The 16,606-nt window shown below is 44.0% G+C and overlaps 1 protein-coding gene across 6 annotated transcripts in view; it reads right to left on the reverse strand.

Moving 5' to 3' along the window:
* The window catches only part of tmem39b (transmembrane protein 39B), a 173,684-nt gene that overhangs the window by 52,075 nt on the left and 105,003 nt on the right, over positions 1–16,606 (reverse strand). For all 6 annotated transcript variants that reach the window (XR_013500466.1, XR_013500465.1, XM_078238369.1 and 3 more), the window contains 3 exons: positions 10,446–10,529; positions 8,938–9,092; positions 3,653–3,989 (listed from right to left, as the gene is read on the reverse strand). Coding sequence is in view for 4 of the 6 variants with exons in the window: in XM_078238369.1 (XP_078094495.1) it covers positions 3,653–3,989; positions 8,938–9,092; positions 10,446–10,529 (576 nt within the window). In the remaining 2 variants the exon portion in view is untranslated. The remainder of the gene's footprint in view (positions 1–3,652; positions 3,990–8,937; positions 9,093–10,445; positions 10,530–16,606) is intronic.

Genomic DNA, 16,606 nt, shown 5'->3' on the forward strand with positions numbered 1-16,606 from the left:
GACACACAGAGGGACCTGGGTGTACAAGTCCACAGATCCTTAAAGGTGGCAGCACAGGTGGAGAGGGTGGTCAAGAAGGCACATGGCATGCTTGCCTTTATTGGACGGGGCATAGAATATAAAAGTTGGCATATGATGTTGCAGCTGTGTAGAACGATGGTTAGGCCACATTTGGAATACTGCGTCGCCACACTAGAAGAAGGACGTGGAGGCTTTGGAGAGAGTACAGAGAAGGTTTACCAGGATGTTGCCTGGTATGGAGGGTCTTAGCTATGAGGAGAGATTAGGTAAACTGGGGTTGTTCTCCCTGGAAAGACGGAGGATGAGGGGCGACCTAATAGAGGTGTATAAAATTATGAAGGGCACAGATAGAGTGAACAGTGGGAAGCTTTTTCCCAGGTCGGAGGTGACGAACACAAGGGGTCATGGGTTCAAGGTGAGGGGGGCAAGGTTCAACACAGATGTCAGAAACATAGAAAACTACAGCACAAAAACAGGCCCTTTGGCCCCACAAGTTGTGCCGAACATATCCCTACCTTTTAGGCCTACCTATAACCCTCCATCCTATTAAGTCCCATGTACTCATCCAGGAGTCTCTTAAAGGACCCTATTGAGTTTGCCTCCACCACCACTGACGGCAGCCGATTCCACTCACCCACCACCCTCTGAGTGAAAAACTTCCCCCTAACATTTCCCCTGTACCTACCCCCCAGCTCCTTAAACCTGTGTCCTCTCGTAGCAGCCACTTCCACCCTGGGAAAAAGCCTCTGAGAGTCCACCGATCTATGCCTCTCAACATCTTATATACCTCTATTAGGTCTCCTCTCATCCTACGTCTCTCCAAGGAGAAAAGACCGAGCTCCCTCAGCCTATCCTCATAAGGCATGCCACTCAATCCAGGCAACATCCTTATAAATCTCCTCTGCACCCTTTCAATCTTTTCCACATCCTTCCTGTAATGAGGCGACCAGAACTGAGCACAGTACTCCAAGTGGGGTCTGACGAGGGTCTTATATAGCTGCATCATTATCCCCGGACTCCTAAACTCAATCCCTCGATTGATAAAGGCCAGCACACCATACGCCTTCTTAACCACCTCCTCCACCTGCGGGGCTGATTTTAGAGTCCTATGGACCCGGACCCCAAGGTCCTTTTGATCCTCTACCGTACTAAGAGTCTTTCCCTTCATATTGTACTCCATCCCATTCATCCTGCCAAAATGGATCACTACGCATTTATCTGGGTTGAAGTCCAAATGCCACTTCTCCGCCCAGTCTTGCATCCTATCTATGTCCCTCTGGAACTTCTGACATCCCTCCAGACTATCCACAACCCCACCAGCCTTCGTGTCATTGGCAAACTTACCAACCCATCCCTCCACTTCCTCATCCAGGTCATTTATGAAAATGACAAACAGCAAGGGTCCCAAAACAGATCCCTGGGGCACACCACTGGTGACCGACCTCCAATTAGAAAAAGACCCATCTATACCCACTCTCTGCCTCCTTTGGGCAAGCCAGTTCTGGATCCACAGGGCAGCAGCACCTTGGATCCCATGCTCTCTCACTTTTTCTAGAAGCCTTGCATGGGGACCTTATCGAACGCCTTGCTAAAATCCATCTAAACCACATCTACCGCTTTCCCTTCGCCAATGTGTTTAGTCACATTTTCGAAGAACTCCACCAGGCTCGTAAAGCACGATCTGCCTTTGACAAAGCCATGCTGAGTATTCTTGAGCATACTAAACCTCTCTCAATGCTCATAAATCCTGTCCCTCAGGATCTTCTCCATCAGCTTACCAACCACTGAGGTTGGACTCACCGGTCGGTAATTTCCTGGGCTATCCCTATTCCCCTTCTTGAAAATAGGAACCACATCCGCCACCCTCCAATACTCCGGCACCTCTCCCGTCTCTATCGACGACGCAAAGATCATCGCCAGAGGCTCTGCAATCTCTTCCCTCGTCTCCCACAGTAACCTGGGGTACATCCCATCCGGACCCGGCGACTTATCTATCTTGATGCCATTCAAAGATTCCAGCACAACCTCTTTGTTAAAGTCCACATACTCAATCTTTTCAGTCCACCCCAAGCCCACAGTACATCCACCCATGTCCTTCTCCTCTGTGAAAACCGAGGCAAAATACACATTAAGCACCTCTGCTTAATGAGTCAGGGGGACGTATTTTACACAGAGGGTGGTGGGGGCCTGGAATGCACTGCCAAGCAAGGTGATTGAGGCGGATACGCTGGGATCGTTTAAGACTTATCTAGATAACCACATGAACAGACTGGGAATAGAGCGATACAAAAGAATGGTCTAGTGGGCACATGAGCGGTGCAGGCTTGGAGGGCCGAAGGGCCTGTTCCTGTGATGTATTGTTCTTTGTTCTTAAAAGCTAATGTAGGCCCCTACAGTCAGAAACGGGCGAATTCGAATAAAGAAATGGCCAAGGAATTAAATTTGTACTTTGCTTCAGTCTTCACAAAGGAAGACATGAATAATGTACCAGAAGTTTTGAGAGAAACATATGTTGGTGAGGAGCTGAAGGAAATCAATATTAATAGAGAAATGGTTTTGGAGAAATTCACGAGAATGAAGTTGGATAAAGCTCCAGGTCCTTTTCATCTTCATCCCAGAGTACTTAAGGAAGTGGCCTTGGAAATAGTAGATTCATTGGTGGTGTGACGTTAGTATACCTTTAAGAGATTTTTAAAAAAAATCTGCAACTCTTACAGTCAGGGTTTCTCAGCTCACAGCCTTCGCTGATGTCATTATGTGATGAGTCCTTTTATTGCTACTTACGTGGTTTGAATGGGGTTGTTTGTGTTTATTCTGGTGGGAGATATAGGAGGGATGTCCGAGGTAGGTTCTTTACTCAGAGTGGTTGGGGTGTGGAATGGACTGCCTGCTGTGATAGTGGAGTCAGACACTTTAGGAAATTTCAAGCGGTTATTGGATAGGCACATGGAGCACACCAGAATGATAGGGAGTGGGATAGCTTGATCTTGGTTTCGGACAAAGCTCGGCCCAACATCGAGGGCCGAAGGGCCTGTACTGTGCTATAATGTTCTATGTTTTTAAGGGAATAGACAAGATAGAAGCAGGGAGGTTTTTTTCACTGGTGGGTGAAACCAAAACTAGGGGGCATAGCCTCAAAATAAGGGGGAGCAGATTTAGGGCTGAGTTGAGGAGGAACTCCTTCACCCAAAGGGTTGTGAATCTATGGAACTCCCTGCCCAGTGAAGCAGTTGAGGCTGAAATTCCAGAAATGGAATTTGTCTGGACCATGATGGTCCTGACCCTTCTCTCTCACCACACTTTTCACCATCCATTGCAGAGAGTAATTACCCGAGTACACAAATTAAATTGGCTGAGATACATTATGATTCAAGTGAAATATTAGTAGTCATATACTAACTCACCAAAATGCAACTTAAGTTCAGAAAATCAAAACAATGGGAATCAACGGTTATTGGGAGAAGGCAGGAAGGTGGAATTGAGGAATATAATTTCAATCAGCCGTGACCTCATTGAATGGCATAGCAGACTTGATGGGCCAAATGGCCTATTGCTGCCCTGACATCTTATGGCTTGGAATGGCTGCCTATCAAACAACATCATAATGACTCCACTGCATTTTACTACTTACCTTTATAAACCAAACAGGAACAAAGGCTATGTAATATGCACTCAACATTGCATTGACCAGAACTTCCTTCATACGCCAGTTGAAATCCATTTTCAGATGTTCTACTTCATTTCTAATCAAGTCTGGAGACAAGCAGCATGCATGCGTTGGCATAGTGCTTAGACTGTACATCTGGTTAGTATGATGTTTCCAAGTTTCCTTTAAAACTGTTAGATAGTCTTTACTTCTTCCAACCGCTGTTCCTGTCTCATTGGGACCTATGTTAGCCACAGATGTTGGGAGATTTGACTTCTTTGGATCATAAGTCAGCCGAAAAAAAGGTATGTATATTCCAAACCTGCAAACACAGGAAATATAATAAGCCTCTATACCCCTATAATTTTATCACAATTTATTACCAGCAATTTTTCACCAACTTATCAAAGAAGATCAGTTTATGGCAGAAGTTGGTCACACCATGCAATGAGAGTGTGTTCTAGAGAACAGCCAAAGATATGTGCATTGGTGGATTAAATTATGACAATAGCAGGCTGTGATGTCGTCCAGTAGGGAATAAGAGTGAGTCTAAGATAATAGAGAGAAAAGGAATAGACATGCACTACTGCTGGAAAGCTGAACATCAATTCTATTTCCATTATATAGCACATCATTGTCTAATTTATTTCTCAATTTTGCTGTACTTTTAAAAATGAAAACAAATTACATTACTTTGCATTACTACATTGCATTACTTCTTAAAACAAAAATTCACATAAACTTTAACTATTGAATGTAATTCACCAATTTTTTTCAATTTATTTATGGGATGTGAGCGACGCTGGCATTTAGAGTAGAAAATTGGATGCAACAAAAGTGGAGTTGGAGGTAAAGATGAAACAGAGAGGAAATGGGAAGGGAGGTAGAATTGCTTAGGTCCAGGACAGCAACTGCAAACAAAGATGGGTCTCTTGCTGAAGAATTTGCAGTAATAGAGGAAGAGCTCTCAGTATTCTGCACTCTAGGGATTCTATGATTCTATCTGGAAATGTACTGTCATCATTAAACTAAATAAGCCTCATGAAAACACTATTACAAATCTGGATGCAAAAATACGAATGCAGATTAAGAATATCAAAACTGAATATCTTTTGAGAAAATCTGGTAATTACTATAGATGTCACTCTCACCAACCTGAATCAAATTTGCATTGTATCAATTTGAGAAACTACATCAGCTGGAAAGATGCGAGTAATTTTCAGACAAAATATTGCAATGACAACTTCAATTTGTGGAACCTCAAATTTGAAACACAGGTAAATGGAATTCTAGCACTTCAAGGGCAAAATCTTTTCTAATTATATTCTTAATGTGGTTGCTATTATCTAAGCTCCTTTCATTCCAGATTCAATTGCAAACATGCACTACTGCTGGAAAGCTGAACATCAATTCTATTTCCATTATATAGCACATCATTGTCTAATTTATTTCTCAATTTTACTATTGAATGTAATTCACCAATTTTTTTCAATTCATTTATGGGATGTGAGCAACGCTGGCATTTATTGCCCATCCCTAATTGTCCTCAAGTGGTGGTGAGCTGCATTCTTGAACTGCTGCATTCCCTGAGGTGAGGGTACACCCACAGTGCTGTTATGGAGGGAGTTCCAGGATTTTGACCCAGCGACAGTGAAGGATTAGCAATATATTTCCAAGTCAGGATGGTGAGTGGCTTGGAGGGGAACTTCCAATGGCGATGTTCCCATGCGTCTGCTGCCCTTGTCCTTCTAGATGGTAGCGGTCATGGATTTGGAAGTTGTGGCCGAAGGGGCCTTGGTGAATTCTTTCTGTGCATCTTATAAATGGTACACACTGCTGCCCGCGTTCATTGGTGCTGGAGGGAATTAATGTTTGTGGAAGGGGTGCAAATCATGTGGGCTGCTTTGTCCTAGATTGTATTGAGCATCTTGAGTGTTGTTGCTGCACTTATCCAGGCAAGTGGAGAGTATCCCATTACACGCCTGACTTGAGACTTGTAGATGGTAGACAGGTTTTGGGGAGTCAGGAGATGAGGTACACCCTACATAATTCCGAGCCTCTGATCTGCTCTTGAAGTCACAGTATTTATATGGCTAGTCCAGTTCAGTTTCTGGTCAATGGGAACCTGCAGGATGTTCATAGTGGGAGATTCAGCGATGGTGATGTCACTGAATATTAAGGGACAATGGTTAAATTCTCTCAGGAGATGGTCCTTGCCTAGCACTTGTGTGGCATGAATATTACCTGCTACTTGTCAGCCCAATCCTGGAAATTGTCCTGCTGCATTTGGACGACATAGACAGCTTCAGCATTTGAGGGATCACAAATGTGAACATTGTGCAGTCATCAGCGAATGTCCCCACTTCTGACATTATATTGGAAGGTAGATCATTGATGAAGCAGCTGAAGGTGTTTAGGCCTAGGACACAGCAGTGATGTTGTGGAGCTGAGATGATTGTCCTCCAATCACCACAACCATCTTTGTTTGAGCTCGGCATGATTGCAATGAGCTGAGAGTTTATCCCCGATTCCCATTGATTCCAGTTTTTCTCGGGCTCCTTGATGCCATATTTGGTCAAATACTGCCTTGATGTCAAGGGGAGTCACACTCAACCTCTGGATTTCAGCTCTTTTGTCCATGTCTGAACCAAGACTGTAATGAGGTCTGGAGCTGAGTGACCCTGGCTAAACACAAACTGAATGACATTGGGCAGGCTATTGTTAAGCAACTGCTGTTAGTAGCACTGTTGATGAATGCTTCCGTCACTTTGCTGATGACAGAAAGTAGATGGATTGGGTCGTAATTGGCCGGGTTAGATTTGTCCTGCTTTTTGTGTATAGTATATACCTGGGCAATTTTCCATATTGCTGGTTAAATGCCAGTAGCTGTATTGGAAAGAGCTTTGCTAGGGGTGCGGCAAGTTCTGGAGAACAAGTCTTCAGTACTATTGCCGGAATATTGTCAGGGCCCATTATCTTTGCAGTATCCAATGCACAGCCATTTTTTGATATCACGTGGAGTGAATTGAATTGGCTGAAGACTGACATCTGTGATGCTGGAGACCTCTGAAGGAGGCCGAGATGAATAATCCCCATGGCACTTCTGGGCAAAGATTGTTGCGAATGCTTCAGCCTTATCTTTTACACGGATGTGCTGGGTTCCTCCTGGGTATGGAGATATTTGTGGAGTCTTCCCTTCCAGCAAGTTGTTTAATTGTCCACCACCATTCATAACTGGGTGTCGCTGGACTGCAGAGCATAGATCTGATCCATTGGTTGTAGAATAGCTCAGTTCTGACTATTACTTGCTGATACTGTTTGTCATGTAAATAGTCGCGTTGTAGCTTTACCAGGTTGACAACTCATTTTTCGGGAGGCCTGGTGTTGCTCCTGCCATGCCCTCCTGCATTCTTGTTTGAACCAGGGTTAATCCCCTTGCCACGTGGAAAGGATAGGGTGGGGTATTTGCCAGGCCATGAGTTTACAGATTGTGGTTGGATACAATTCTGCTGTTTATGATGGCCCACAGTACCTCATGGATGTCCATTCTGGAGATGCTAGATCTATTTGAAATTTATCCCATTTAGTACAGTGGTAATGCCACACAACATGATGGAATATGAGGATGGAACTTTGTCCCCACTAGGACTGTTTTTCTCTCTTGTTGGTTCCCTCACTACCTGCTACAGAGCCAGTCCGTTACGATTTGGCCAGCTTCCTCTGTGATAGCGTTTCCAAGCCAGTCTTAATGCTAGACATTGAAATTTCCCACCCACAGTACATTACCTTGCCATCCTCAATGCTTCTTCCAAGTGGTGTTCAACATAGAGGAGTACTGATTCATCGGCTGAGGTGATACGGTACATGATAATCACCAGGGGGTTTCCTTGCCATGTTTGACCTGATGCCATGAGACTTCAAGACGTAGAATCATAGAAACCCTACAGTGCAGAAAGAGGCCATTTGGCCCATCGGATGTGCACCGACCACAATCCCACCCAGGCCCTACCCCCACATCCCTACATATTTACCCGCTAATGCCTCTAACCTACGCATCTCAGGACTCTAAGGGGCAATTTTTAGCATGGCCAATCAACCTAACCCGCACATCTTTGGACTGTGGGAGGAAACCAGAGCACCCGGAGGAAACCCACACAGACACGAGGAGAATGTGCAAACTCCACACAGACAGTGACCCAAGCCGGGAATCGAACCCAGGTCCCTGGAGCTGTGAAGCAGCAGTGCTAACCACTGTGCTATCGTGCCATCCACAACCTTTGTTGAGAACTCACTGGGCAAGTCCCTCCTGACTGCATACCATTGTGCCACCACCTCTGTTGGGTCTGTCCGGCTGGTGGGCCAGGTATACTCAAGGATGATAATGGTGGTGACTAGGGCATTATTTCTAAGTTATAATTCTGTGAGTACCACTATGCCAGGCTGTTATTTGACTAGTCTATGAGACAGCTCTCTCAATTTTGGCACAAGACCCCAGTTGTTTCTGGTTGATGCTGAGTGGTCTATACGGTTTAATTCCTTTTTGTTAACTTTGTAGTGGTTTGATGGCAAACATGTCTGGCATGGTAGCATAATGCTTAGAACTGCTGCTTCTCAGTGCTAAGGTGCCTGTTTCGATTCTAACCTTGGGTGACTGGCTGTGTGGAGTTTGCACATTCTCACCATGTCTGCATTGGTTTCGTCTGTGTAATCCAGCTTTTCCCAAAGTCCAAACATGTGGTTAGGTGATTGGCCATGAATAATGCGTGGGGTCACAGGCTAAGGGCGGGAGATTGGGCCTGGGTAGGGTGCCCTTTTGTAGGGTTGGTACAGACTCGAATGGCTGAATGACCTCTTCTGCACTGTAGAGATTCTATGACACAACTGAGTGGCTCGTTAGGCCTTTCAGCGGGTATTTAAGATTCAACCACATTATGTGATAACACTCTCGTGAAACATCTACATTATAGGTATTATACAAATACAAGGGTGCTGAAAATAAAAGTACGTTTATCATAACAAATATGTTTTCATATTTCATGGAAGTCCAATTATTCTTTCCAACCCCTATTTTAGCCCCATGCATGTAACTTCATTGTAACTATTTTTATTTTAAACATCTTAGTGCCTGTTTCATATTCTAATTTCGTTCTTGCACTGGGAGGTCTTTCCAGCGTGGCAAATGCTATATGAATGCCAGTTCTTGTTCTATGATACTAAATGGGTTACTTTTTTGTGAAATAACATTAAATCTTCAAAAGACAGCAACTTACGGATAACACAGGAACAATAAATTCAAAAAAGAATATGTTCGGAAAAGGTAAATGAGTGATCGGCACAGACTCCATCCTGTTCCAGTCAGAACTACAAATCGAGTGGTCACAAAAATGACAGACTGTGGTACTGAGATTTTACCACCATGAGAGGCCTGAGAAATAAAACAGAAATAAGCAGTGAAGCAAGAATTTAAAAGTAGAACATTGGTTGGATTTTGCCCTTATTGATGACAACTTTATTGAAACTATAACTGTGGATCAGGTCTGACATGTGCATCATCAATTTAAAACTCCAAACTGTTACTCAGTATTCAATTCGCTAATATGCTATAAATCTTAACCTGTGCCTTTATTTTTAGAATATCCATTTCTATATTGGCTCTCATGGCCAAATGAAGTCTCGAATTTAGAGCAGATAGTGTCCAATTATATATAGCTTTATGTTGCCTTCTAAGACGATGAAGACTGATCAACCTCATTTTATTAGTCAAGCGGTGATTGTGAGATTGAAGGAAATTGTTTGCGTCCACTTGACGATGTTGCCTGATGAAGGCATTTTAAAAACAAGTAATTTATGTGGCAAGTTGTAGAAACTTTTGTCAAATTCTATTTAATATATTCAATAGATCAAAATGGAAAGATTTTACACAAGACAAAAGGAGCCCTTCTGGAAAAGTGAAAATTAGGCAAAGGTTGCATGTAACTGTTATATATTTAAAAGGGTTGCAGGTTGCTTTAAGAGCTGATCACATTATTTAATGGTGATGTCATAAGGATATTCGCAGAGGCTGCTTTTTACTTTCAGTTTGTACTTGATGCAGTGAAGAGAACATCTGGAATAAATCTGTTGTTGTAACTTTCAATCCATGTGTGCAAACCACATCTTTTCTTTTTCTGTTAAAACCCACAACCCCTAACACGGTTAGAGCATTACAGAAAGAAACCTGGTGACATGTCAGGATGTTGCTTTATCAAGAACATAAAATCGGGCGGCGTGGTGAAACAGTGATTAGCACTGCTGCCTCACAGCGCCAGGGACCCGGGTTCAATTCTGGCCTCGGGTCAGTCTGTGAGAAATATGCACATTCTCCCCGTGTCTGCGTGGGTTTCCTCTGGGTGCTCCAGTTTCTTCCCACACTGCAAAGATGTGCGGGTCAGGTTGATTGACCAATCTAAATTGCCTCTTAGTGTCGGGGTGGGGTGGGGGGTGGTAGAAGGTAAATCCATGGGGTTACATGGATAGGGCCTGGATGGGATTGTTATCAGTGCGGGTTCGATGGGCCAGATGGCCTCCTTTTGCACTATCGAATTCTATGATTCTGTGTCATTAGGGTGTTTGCAGAAGCTGCTGTTTTACTTTCAGTTCGTACGTGGTGCAGTGCAGGGAACATCTCCTCGAATAAATCTCTGGTTGTTACTTTGAATCCACATGTACAAACCACGTCTTTTCTTTTTCTGTTAAAACCCACAACCCGTAACATATTTAGAACATTACAGGAACTTACCTCTTTTACAACTGCAATTATAAGACGACGTGCCAACACAATAATAGTGAGGACTAATAAATTGTAGTCAATCAGATGGAAATTCTATAGATAGAGAGAAAAGAAGTACTTTAACATAATCCAATGTTCTGCTCTGGTCATAGAGTTTTACAGCACAGAATATGGCTCTCAAACACTTATCTATTCTAATCCTATTTTCCTACCCTTGATCTGTAATCTTCTATGCTATAGTGTTTCAAGTGCTCATCTAAATGCTTCTTCAATGTTGTGAGGGTTCCTGCCTCTACCATTCTTTCAGGCAGTGAGTTCCAGATTCCCACCACCCTCTGGGTGAAAAAGTTTTTCCTCAAATTCTCTCCAAATCTTCTGCTTCTTACCTTAAATCTATGTCCCTTAGTTATTGACCCCTCCACTAAGGGAAACTTTTCTTCCTATCTATATCCTTCATGATTTTGTACACCTTGATGAGGTCCCCCCTCAACCTTCTCTGCTCCAAGGAAAAAATCCTCAGCCTATCCCTCCCCTCTTCATAGTTGAAGCTCTTCAGCCCAGACAAAATTCTGGTGAATCTCCTCTGCTCCCTTTCTAGTGCAAACACTAGTGCAACCAGAATTGCATGCACTACTCTAGCTGTGGTCTAATGAGTGTTTTATACATCTCCACTATAACCTCCCTGCCCTTATATTCTATGATGTGGAGATGCCGGCATTGGACTGGGGTGAACACAGTAAGAGTTTTAACAACACCAGGTTAAAGTCCAACAGGTTTATTTGGTAGCAAAATACCATTAGCTTTCGGAGTGCTGCCCCTTCGTCAGATGGAGTGGAAATGTGAAAATTTCCACTCCATCTGACGAAGGGGCAGCGCTCCAAACGCTAATGGTATTTGCTACCAAATAAACCTGTTGGACTTTAACCTGGTGTTGTTAAAACTCTTACTTATATTCTATGCCATGGCTAATAAAGACAAGTATCCTATATGCCTTCTTAACCACTTTGCCTGCCAGTCCTGCTGCCTTCACTGGGGCAGCACAGTGGCACAGTGGTTAGCACTGCTGCCTCACAGCACTAGGGACCCGAGTTCGATTCCTATCTTGGGTCACTGCCTATGTGGAGTTTGCACGTTTTCCCCGTGTCTGCATTGGTTTCCTCTGGTGCTCCGTTTTCTTCCACACTCCAAAGATGTGCGGGTTGACCATGCTAAATTGCTCCTTAGTGTCAGGGGGACTAGCTAGGGTAAAATGCATGGGATTACGGGGATAGGGCCTGGGTGCGATTGTTGTCGGTGCTGATTCGATGGGCCGAATGGCCTCCTTCTGCACTGTAGGGATTCTATGAGTACAATCCCAGCAACGTGATTGCACCCTTTTTGTTTTTAACTTCCACTCATATGGCCTTAATTGAGCAGCCTGCTAAAATATCATCCCTCCTCACTGTAGTAATTGATTCCTTGATGAATATTGCGACAGCATCTCCTCTTTTACACATCCCACTCCGGTGTCTTTTGTAGATTCTAAACCCTGGAACATTGAACTACCAGCTCTGCCCCTCCCTGAACATGTTGCTATGACAGCAAAAATATCATAATCCCATGTGTTGATCGATGCCCACCCTCAGTTCATCGGACATACCCGTAAGATAGATCCTGCTTTTCAATTTGCTACCTAGCTCCCTAAATTCTTGCTGCAGGACCTCATTCCTCTTTCTACCTATGTTGGTATGAAACACAACCCCTGACTTTTCAACCTCCCCTTTCAGAATGCCCTGCAGCCATTCAGTGACATCTTTGACCCTGGCACCAGGAAGACAACACATCATCTTGGAGTCACATCTGTGGCCATAGAAACGCCTGTCTGCACCTCTCACTATTGAGCCTCCTACCACTATTTCTCTTCCACTCTTACTCCTCCTTCCTTGTGCAGCTGAGTCACCCAGAGTGCCGTGAACTTGGCTCTGGCTGCACTCCCCAGAGAAACCGTCACTCTTACTATATCCCAACACAGAAAAATGGTTCTTGAATGAGATGCACTCTGGGGCTTTCCGAACTACCTGCCTGCCCCACTTCTTCTAACTGGTGGTCATCCATTCCCTCTCTGACTATAGTTCCTTAAGCTGTGGGGTGACCATGTCTAAAAGCGAGCTATCCACGAACCTCTGATTTGCGGATGCACTGCCTCCAGCAGATGCTCAAGTTCCAAAACCCAGCTCTCTCGCACTTTCTGCAGATGTGTTTCTCCAGACTAGACAGAGCGTTTAGGAATTCCCACATACTGCAGGCTGTGCAAAACATGGGACTCAGCTTCCCAATTATCCTTTAACTTAAAAGACTCTGACTGTAAATTTATGCCAATTAGAAAATTATTGAAGTTACTTTTTTAAAAGCTAGAAATCTTACCTTTCCTTAACATAGCTTTAAATTGGGAGTGAAACAACTTACCCACCACTTACCAATCAGCTCACTCCTGTTAGGGAAAAAAAGTATTTTCAATACAATTTCAACTCGTATTGGTAAACATTAGAAATAAGGTATAGTTTTAAGTTTTGATTTAATGTATCTGTGCCTGGAAGGGTAAAACCTATAGTTAGATTCATGCTGGACAAAGGGGTTTATATGTGTGGGGGTTGGTTAACTGTGTTTCTATTGTGTTTAGAGAGAGCAAGGTTTGAAAATAAATAAGAAGGCATAAGCATGTGGCTGTTGCTTATCAACGGGAGGTCCTTGTAAGGCAAAAAGCTTTTAAGTTTGAGTTTAGCTAATTTGAGAGCAGTTGGAGACAGGTCATTGAGGATTGAACAGCTCTCAACTCTGCCAGGAGAAGCTGGACAGGACAAGGGAGATGCAAAAATGCAAGTTTCCTAAGGAGCAAGATACAGCCCCAATAACCAACGAATTGGGACAGAAAGAACGCTTATAACGGCTGAATTTAAGTGAACAGAGACCAAGGTATATTTCAGACAAATTCAAGGAAGGGTAAACAAAGTGTTCTGAGTTAAAGAGACAACTGCTGTGACTAGATTGAAAGTGGGACCTGTGACAATACAGTGCCTTTAAAAAATGTATTCTAAACTATTCATGTAGTTCTTTGCAGGTTTTTATTGGCACTGTTTTGTCGTAGCCAGTGTCCTAATTGTTACTGAGGCAATATAATGGATGTCATGTTTATTTTTAGTCTGGACTAATGCAGTGTCCTGGGGTTTTATGATCCTTTTGGAATTGTTGGGTGGAGAATGATTGACAGGTCTAAATAGAAATAGAACAGTTGTTAGGCCGCACGGGTGCAAGGGCGGCATGGTAGAACAGTGGTTAGCACTGCTGCTTCACAGCTCCAGGGACCTGGGTTCGAATCCCGGCTCAGGTCGCTGTCTGTGTGGAGTTTGCACATTCTCCCTGTGTCTGCGTGGATTTCCTCCGGGTGCTCCGGTTTCTTCCCACAGTCCAAAGATGTGCGGGCTAGGTTGATTGGCCATCTAAATTGCCCCTTAGTGTCCCGGGATGCATAGGTTAGAGGGGTTAGTGGGTAAATATGCAGGGATATGTGGATAGGGCCTGAGTGGGATTGTGGTTGGTGCAGATTCGATGGGCCAAATGGCCTCCTTCTGCACTGTAGGATTCTATGAGATTTGGAATATAGTGTTCAATTCTGGTCGCCACACTACCAGAAGGATGTGGAGGCTTTGGAGAGGGTACAGAAAAGATTTACCAGGATGTTGCCTGGTATGGAGGGCATTAGCTATGAGGAGAGGTTGGAGAAACTTGGTTTGTTGTCATTTGAACGATGGAGGTTGAGGGGCGAACTGATAGGAGTCTACAAGATTATGAAGGGCATGGACAGAGTGGATAGTCAGAAGCTTTTTCCCAGGGTGGAAGAGTCAATTACTAGGAGGCACAGGTTGGATACAAAACTGGCTCGGTCAAAGAAGACAGAGGGTAGCAGTGGAAGGGTGTGTTTCTGAATGGAGGGCTGTGACAAGTGATGTTCCTCAGGGATCAGTGCTGGGACCGTTGCTGTTTGTAATATATATAAATGATTTGTAGGAAAATGTAACTGGATTGATTAGTAAGTTTGCGGACGACACAAAGGTTGGTGGATTTGAGGATAGCGATGAGGACCATCAGAGGATACAGCAGGATATAGATCAGTTGGACTCTTGGGCAGAGAGATGGCAGATGGAGTTTAAGCCGGACAAATGTGAGGTTATTCATTTTGGAAGGTCTAATACAAATAGGAAATATACAGTAAATGGCAGAACCCTTAAGAGTATTGATAGGCAAAGGGATCTGGGTGTAAGGTACACAGGTCACTGAAAGTGGCAATGCAGGTGGAGAAGGTAGTCAAGAAGGCATACGGCAGGCTTGCCTTCATCGACCAGGGTATTGAGTTTTAAAATTGGCAAGTCATGTTGCAGCTTTATAGAACCTTAGTTAGGCCGCACTTGGAATATAGTGTTCAATTCTGGTCGCCACACTACCAGAAGTTGTGGAGGCTTTGGAGAGGGTACAGAAAAGATTTACCAGGATGTTGCCTGGTATGGAGGGCATTAGCTATGAGGAGAGGTTGGAGAAACTTTGTTTGTTCTCACTGGAGCGACGGAGGTTGAGGGGAGACCTGATAGAGGTCTACAAGATTATGAGAGGCATGGACAGAGTGGATAGTCAGAAGCTTTTACCCAGGGTGGAAGAGTCAATTACTAGGGGGCATAGATTTAAGGTGCGAGGGGCAAGGTTTAAAGGACATGTACGAGGCAGATTTTTACACAGAGAGTAGTGGGTGCCTGGAACCTGTTGCTGGGGGAGGTAGTGGAAGCGGATACGGTAGTGACTTAAGGGGCGTCCTGACAAGTACATGAATAGGATGGGAATAGAGGGGCATGGTCCCCAGAAGGGTAGGGGGTTTTAGTTAAGTCGGGCAGCATGGTCAGTGCAGGCTTGGAGGGCTGAAGGGCCAGTTCCTGTGCTGTAATTTTCTTTGCTCTTTGTTTAAGGTGCGAGGGGCAAGGTTTAAAGGAGATGTACGAGGCAAGTTTTTTTTTTTACACAGAGGGTGGTGGGTGCCTGGAACTCGTTGCCGGGGGAGGTAGTGGAAGCAGATATGATGGGGAGTTTTAAGGGGTGGCTTGACAAATACATGAATTGGATGGGAATAGAAGGATATGGTCCCCGGAAGGGTAGGGGGCTTTAGTTCAGTCAGGTAGCATGGTCGGTGCAGGCTTGGAGGGCTGAAGGGCCAGTTCCTGTGCTGTAATTTTCCTTGTTCTTTGTCAGGAGCAGTGCATTTTCTACTGAAAAGTCTGAGCTTTTAGTTTCATTTTTCTCAGATGCTGTTTGGATGTCAGACAGAAAGCAGTACCTCTTGTTTTCCCCTCTCTCTGGAGTTGAAAATTCTGCTGTCTGTTAGTTGCTAGCTAGAAGGTGGTGGAGGCAGGCAGTGTTTCTGTCTCTCTCTTTCCAGAGATGTGCTGAAAGTTCTGGGACTTGGATGCTTCAGAGAATCGATCCACCAGTCAAAGGACTAATTCACGGCAGGTGTTAAAAAATTGCAAAATCCAGCATCACTTGAGCATACTTGCTTTTTTGTGGCGAGTCTAGAAGGAGTTGGGTGTTGTTTGACTTGGAACATCATAGCTAGCTGTTAAGGTTTATACTATATCATGATTGATTTTTTGTAACTGGTAAAAGTTGTACTAATTTTTCTTATTATATGTTAACTGTGTTCTTAAATAAACTTTGATGTGGCGTTGCCGGCATTGGACTGGGGTGGGCACAGTAAGTAGTCTCATAACACCAGGTTAAAGTCCAACAGGTTTATTTGGTAGCACAAGCTTTTGGAACGCTGCCCCTTCATCAGGTGAGTGAAGAGTTGGATTCACAAACAGGGCATATATAGACACAAACTCAATTACAAGATAATGGTTGGAATACGAATCAACCATTATCTTGTAATTGAGTTTGTGTCTATATATGCCCTGCTTGTGAACCCAACTCTTCACTCACCTGATGAAGGAGCAGTGCTCCGAAAGCTCGTGCTACCAAATAAACCTGTTGGACTTTAACCTGGTGTTGTGAGACTACTTTCTGTAAATGAACTTTGTTTGATAAAAGCTTCCTAGTGGGTCACTTGAATCATACCTGGAGTGAAACGTCTTATGCTCACCTGTGCCAAA

The sequence above is a fragment of the Mustelus asterias genome, chromosome 21 (assembly GCF_964213995.1).
Source record: "Mustelus asterias chromosome 21, sMusAst1.hap1.1, whole genome shotgun sequence".
Classification (NCBI taxonomy): Eukaryota; Metazoa; Chordata; class Chondrichthyes; order Carcharhiniformes; family Triakidae; genus Mustelus; species Mustelus asterias.